General features: G+C 30.6%; 1 protein-coding gene across 1 annotated transcript in view; it reads right to left on the reverse strand.

Annotated features, from left to right (window-relative positions):
• Positions 1 to 1655, reverse strand: part of LOC112595727 (cullin-3-A-like) — an 11971-nt gene extending 10316 nt beyond the window's left edge. The window contains exons 1-3 of the mRNA XM_025341029.1: positions 1512 to 1655; positions 1132 to 1350; positions 708 to 922 (exon numbers count right to left, since the gene is read on the reverse strand). Coding sequence (XP_025196814.1) covers positions 708 to 773 — 66 coding nt within the window. The 5' untranslated portion in view covers positions 774 to 922; positions 1132 to 1350; positions 1512 to 1655. The remainder of the gene's footprint in view (positions 1 to 707; positions 923 to 1131; positions 1351 to 1511) is intronic.
• Between the last annotated feature and the right edge of the window lie 5938 nt (positions 1656 to 7593).

The raw sequence follows: 7593 nt of genomic DNA on the forward strand, positions 1-7593 counted from the left end.
CTTCATTTATACATAATAAAACATTATTGTATTTAAGAGTTGTAAATTTCATTTTAATAACACCCTGGATCTGGATCTGATATTGGCACGCAACAATGCATATGAGAACTTACATATAATCGCGTTTAAGGAATTTTCTTCTAATTATAGAGGTTTTCTCAGGGGACTTAGCGTTTAGTTTGATTTATGGAATTTTTTGAATTATCGAGGTTCGAATTAACGAGTGACGACTGTATATTATAAATTTAATTATTTAATAGTTTAACTCATCGTTGGTAACGTTATTTGTATAACACCGTTGTTGATATATGAGTGAATTGCTCACCTATTAAAATACATGTGTGAGCGTACAAATGTATATACCACAGTACTGATAAATATCAATATTAAACTGCTAAAGCATAATAATAAAATAATATAATAAGATAATATGGTAAAGCGATTAGTGACGTGTGAGCACAACACTAACATACATGGTAATATTGGACTTCAATAACTTTGTTAATTTATTCATAACGTTTAATATTTTTCCGTGTTCATTTTTATGAATAATTCAATAAAGCGTATATTATATATAAAATTGACAAAATCTAATGAAATATAAATCAGTGGTTCTAAAAATAGTAATTGTGTGAGCAAAATTCTCATAGTGTTATCAACGACGAGTTAAAACTAATAAGTAGTAAAGATAAATTAAAAAACATTACCTCATCTGGATTGAAATGTTCATTAATTTCAATATCTTCCGCTAGTTTGTTATTGTTTGATTCCATCTTTACAAAGGAACAAATATTTAATTGGAGAGTTCACTTAAAAAGAAGTAGAAATGCAGGATTTCACTTTTAACCTTATTGCAAAGTGTGTTAAGTAGTCTGCTTATAGCGATGTGCGTTAATGTGTTACTTCAGTAAAAAATGACGTCCTGCGAAAAAATGAATGATTACATAATTTATAACACATATTTCTTTCCAAAAAAAAAAAAAAAAAACACCAGAGTGCAACTGATTTTCATTTGCATCGACGTCAGTTTACTTAGCTAGTGACCAACGAGTATGAAGAACAGTACGCAGAACTAGTGTCTTATCTATTGGAATTTTTATAAGTTTATAAACGGTAGGTACGTATACATACTTGAAAACGATGCGTTGTTTTCTTTTTAAATATCTGGTCAAAATAGGTTGATGAACTTTTTTAGTAAGTAACTAAGAATTGGAAAAGTTAGTATACGAGTCCGTGCTTTCCGTACTATCGTAAACAACAAAATGCCACCAATGCAGTAATGCCAATCGCCAGCGTCCCGATTATGAAATATCTGGTTAACAGACGAAAGGTACGCCGTACACTCTTACGCTACAACAACAGTAATTATCGTTATTATAATATTATACACTGGTGAGACGTATTAACCGAAGTAATAAAAACAAATAAAACCGAATAATAACAGCTAATAATAAATAATTTTATGTTGTTTTTTTATAATATTTATTTATTAGATAAATGTATAAGCTTACCTTGATGATAATGTAACAATTCGTTGTAAAGATGTGACGTAGATCAACAATGTAAACAAAGTATTTTAGTTATGTCATATAATGTAAGCGTCGAGGTATATTTAACTGTATCCGCAACACGCACTGTACACGTCAACACTCGGAAGGCACTCGAATGTGAATGTCGTCTGTACAATGAAAAATAACCGACGCGTCCGTCGCGTCGCTGCTCCCCACCACTACGACACGACTAGGGTCGATGCTATACGCTGAATGTATTATTACTATTATTATTTTCGAAAAGTATTCAACTCAAGCCATCAGTAAACAGGATTTATTAACTGAATATTTTTTTTATCAGCACCATTTTATAATGTAATGTAAACAGCATTATCATAAGCATATGTCATATAGTGTATACAGTAAACAGCTGTGTATGATATTGAAAACGGCACTTTGTGTGTTTTATATTATTATAAGATATAAAATCATATATTATACGTCCTATCATGTGTTGTGTGAAAATTTATTATTTACTTAAAAAATATTTATCACTTATATTGCATAAATTTACATATATATTAATACACGGGGAATTACACATTTGAAGCATAGATATTATTATCCATGTATTATAAATTTATAAATATTATAAAGTAAATGATATGCGTAGGCATTGAAGTCAATATATACCAGTAGATTTATATTTCATAAAATTAATTATACACTACCTACCTAATTATATATCTACCTACTTTTAAAGTCTAAATACGATGCTGGAGCTCTGCGTCAAACAAAACTTTAAACATGGAAGGTTCGTTATTAAAAATACTAGATACACGATTTACACGCTGCAACTCGCTTGCACACAACGAAATCAGTCGCTTACATGAAAACGGATCACTCGTTTGGGCACAACGACATATCCACACACTTGTCACACATGTATAAATCGTCACATACTGCAGTACACATTATCAAATATTTTTGTCCGTGCCTCACTACTTTTAGTACAGTTTTAGTGGCTATGGTACGGTATATAGGTGACTACTAGCAGTGATTATAGAATATTTATTCTATAATCAATGCTACTAGTCACCGACTAGTGTGTTGACGTCGTTGACGACATAAATTCTTTAATACGGATGTAGAAATTTCTAATATTTTTGAAAATGTGTGCGCAAACGAGATCTAATACTAGGGCTTTTCGTTACAGGTAGTCAAAATGTATGTGCGCAATCGAGTTGTAAAATATATACTCACTTATGCGTTTCTTGTATTATTAATGTAAATCATTTATTTATTTATTATATTATCTATTTTATTTATGGCGGGGCGATAACAAACAAGTAGGTACCACTTTCTATAGATCACGGATCCATGATCAAAGGTTTTTAGAAATCGCGGACCCCCTTACCAATTTTTTTTCGGATAAGTACTTTTTTTTTTTTACAAAGCATCTCTTGTTATTATAACTAAATGTATAATAATGATTTTATTTTAAAAATTACATAAGACACATTACAAAACATATTCATTTATAATTTTTTTTAATATACTTAATTTTTTATAAAAAGTAATATTAATAGATAAAATAGGTCAATCTCTTTTTTTTAATAAGATATATTATAAATGAAAAAAAAAAATAAGAATCTAATAATATTGTAATAATGCACTATGTCACATATTGACGTATGTTATGTGTTAAGGTTGTCGTGGACTCCTGACATGAGTATTGTGGGCTGTGGCCCCCTAGTCCCTAAGGGGCCGCGGACCCCAGGTTAAAAATCGCTGATATAGGCCTTAGGTAAAAATCCCTATCTTTTTGTGGATACTATTCCACAGTCTGCTGCACGGTAAATATCGAGTGGAATCACTGTTATGGATATGTTAAATTTGAATTTAATTATTTATCATTGAATCATGGTCTGTCGGCTTGTATCCTATTAGTATATTTTATATTAGGTTTTTTTTTTTATATTGCTATTTTAGGTAAATTTGCTTTATTATTTATGATACATCGTTTATAATATTTTTAGATCTAAGGTAGATATAAAAAGGAAATTTTTCATGAATTTGTAACTACAAAACAAGTAGGAATAATAGACAGATGGTCTTGCATTATATAATTTATACTTTTACGGCTTCACAATATGCACGTATTAAAATATTTTTTTATACACTCTGGTGTGAACGTCAAAAGTCAAAGGCATCTGACCTGCGAATAGTGCTAGATAATATTTTAATACGGGCCATGTTTCAATAATTTAAAAACCATCAATTCATCATTCAGTAACAGTACAGAAAGAAAAAATTATTTTATGAATACGAAACAAAAACATTTTAAAAATTAGATAAACATTTAAGTAATATTTTAATAGTATATGAAAGTGTTATCTTTATTGGTATCCGGTTGCGATAACACGGTGTCGGACTGCGCTTATTATCGATACAATTAGTGATCAAATGTACTAACAACTCGGGCCAATTCTAAAGAAATATAATACAATTTTATTATGAGATCATGTATTATTATTTATTATTGAGTATGTGGCCCGCAATAACTATACTCTCTTGAAGTGAATCAAATGAAAAATTTAAAATATTAACCGTACAAACATGGCGCCGCCACCCAATAGAAAAAAAAACGATTGTTAAAATAATAATAAATTGTACGTTTTATCTCCCTCATACGGTTCTATAACAGGCAACTTCAAAATTTATCGATAACATTAATTTATTTCTCGAACTCTTGTACCGAACAAAATTATTAAACGATTCGTTAATGCCATACACGTTTAATAGGTATATTTTTTGATCCGGCTCTAAAAAGTTTATTTTTATTTTTTATCTTTAATCCATACATTCATTGCCGTTTTTTCTCGAAATAATAATATCCTGCTATATCAAGCGCATCGTAGAATATAGATTATATTATAACATTTTGCAAATCGAGTTTTAAAAATAAGGCAAATAGGCACGTTAAATTGATATATATTTATTATTTATATATGTGTGTATGTATGTATCGGGAACCGGGGGTCTAATATATGTATATATGTTTGAAACCTGATTTGATTCTTTTGAAAAGTATAAGTGTGTGTCCCGGCATGAAATTGAAGACTTGAATGCACACTTGTACCTGCGTTATATTATTATTTATTCTGTAGTCCATACATTATAGTCAAAACTAAATTTACCATTAGTTTTCAAAAAACCTTAACACGCACAATGCTACACGGATGTCGATTTTCGGATTTAAGAAAACAATAATAAATTGAATATTGACGGGTAAAACGAGGGTCGTACACTAGTATAAAGGACTTTGGTTATGTACTGCAGTGCCGGAGACCACACAAGACGTGCAGTTACAGGAAAGGCCCATCACCATTATATTGTTTGTAAAATGTATTGAATACTTCGTAGATGGGCTATTGTAAATTACACCGATTTTTATGTAGTCTATTAATCATAATTCCGTATTACCTTTTTACCTGCAAAAAAAACCGATACGATTTCACTGTACAGAATATAGATGTTGTCCTCTCTTAACAATTTTTCAATACATTGTTAAAAATATCAATACATTGCATATTAATTAATAAACATATTATGTATAAAATAAAGACAGAACGTTCAAGTCTAATATTCTGTATTATATTATAAAAATATAATTATCGGGTATCTAATTAAAAGTACTTATTTAAGTCTATATGTAGTTGTTTATACACGAATACATTCAAATAGGGTATTATATTATGTACTTATTTCATAATATGAAACAATTTTTAACAAATTAAACAATTTACTTTTGTTGTTAGTCTTAAGTCTGTAAAAGTAGGAAGGAGGAATAATTGTAAAGAAGTAAAGGCGGGATCCTACGACGTGAAACTAGTTTGCTATACCAAACCTAGACGAGCTGAGCCTACTCGCCAACACATTTGCGTGGCCTGTAGTAGCTCGGCACACTTTTTGAGTCCGGCATCCATTTTTCATGCATTCCGAGTCTATCTCTCGTCGACACATGTATATTGTGATTTATTTTTAACTGATAATGGATGACTAAGAACAAATCGCCAATGCTGCAGCATATCATATATTAACGTGTGCAGTGAATTAAAAAAAATTATTCTTTTGATCGCGCCGCGTATCACGCAGTGGGATCCCGCCTTAAAGACGGGTACAATCGTTATACAGTAAATGGATTTTAGGATTAGACATTTTATAATATTACCCGGAAATTTCACCGATTACGATTACATTTTATTATAGCTGCACAATAAAATTGTCAACTGTCTTATATTTATCTAAACGACATCGTTACGTCGACTAATAAATATATTGTAATATGAACGCATTTAAACATCATACATTAGGCACAAAAAAGTTCGTCTATTGATCATAAGATGAATAGATTAATACATTAAACAAAATAGTTAAAAAACTATCGCGTATGAAACAGGAATACAAAAGTATAGCAATATTGACGGATAGACACATACACGTCAATTGTTGTTTAGTATTGCGTTAACGCCGTTAACGGTGTTCATAAATCTCGTTGCAGGCATATATAAATTTAAAATACGTATAAATAGCATACGGATTCGTATAATAACCATCCAAACTATATTCGATTCTTCCGGTCCAGGAGTGTTTCAATTTCCCGTTTTATATGGTTATATACGACATAATAATAAAGTATCAATTAATGTTTCGTAATTTTCTTATAAAATACTATTTACTGTTTAATACTATATTCTTCGTGCACATATTTTCCTGTTAATAATTGTGAACATAATTTCGTTGCGTTTGTTGAAGGTTTTTCGTATCAGAACCAAAACCAATTGGTCCAAAATAATAGATATTTAATTTATACGCGACATACAACGATATTATAAAATCGAAATGATCAACACCACTTATATATATATGTATATGTATATATACATATTATTATACCTAAATCTTTTTGGGTTGACATCGTATTCTATCCAGTGGCGGCTCATGCTACAGGGAACCTATTCCACTTTCAAAATTGAAAGAAAGAAGAAACATTTTTGAAACACTTAAAATTGAGTAGGTAGTGTTTCTTCTATTATTATATTGTTGGTATATTATTAAAAAATGTTATCGATTAATACGTTGTACAATACGTACATATATACAATATTATACGGGCATTGGGCGACGGACACATATTTGTTGTGTCCCGACGTCACTAAATTTCCCTCATTTTTTAGCATGAATAAATACAGCGCTGCCGGGCACAATTTTATTATATTATGCCCGGATTCTATTTTTATTACGATTTACAACATTTTTGTCGGTCTTATCGTTTTCATATTGCTATTGTTGACCGTCTTCCGTGGCACAGTCTATATATATATATATGATATATTAATAATATGTCATTTTTTGTTCACTTTCTGTTCGTTGTTTATTTTATTAACCGATTTAAACTTTTTTTTTTTTACTATTTAGAGTGTAGTGTTTTGTCATTATTAGTGGTATGTTCAAAGTTGTGATACTGGAAAATAATGGAAATATTTGTGCCCTACCTTCAATGAACCATACGAGCCGCCACTGATTCTATCGTTTGGGGCCGTAAATAAATTCTAAGGTCTTTTTCGTGTATTTAATATGGCCGTTATACGCATACATTTTATATACAAAGATACAGATATTTTTTTCGGCATTCGAAAATTATTTTCAAGCGGCACGTTTTATGAGTAGATATGTTCCTTGGTTTGAGATACAATGTGTTATTGACAATTGTTATCATTGTACACTCCGTGTCGAATTTTAACAGATGTTCGGGCTCTTTATTGTACAATGTACAATGTTCAACCCACAATCGCGCTCGCATATATATACATATGCCAGTTTATGTATTATTTATTTTATCCGGTTTCCCTTTGTGCTCGGGTTTTGACAGCTGAAAATAACCTACGTTAAAATATTATCAACCCCTCAATGAATGCTGCACATGTTCGGTCCCGACGCAGCTGGGGTGTTGACTATAGAGTAATACATGTATTGTAAACGAAGTTATGCGTACACACACACACACACACACACACACACACACACACACACACACACA

Source organism: Melanaphis sacchari, unplaced genomic scaffold, assembly GCF_002803265.2.
Source record: "Melanaphis sacchari strain LSU unplaced genomic scaffold, SCAv2.0 Contig29_pilon_pilon, whole genome shotgun sequence".
In the NCBI taxonomy this organism is placed as follows: Eukaryota; Metazoa; Arthropoda; class Insecta; order Hemiptera; family Aphididae; genus Melanaphis; species Melanaphis sacchari.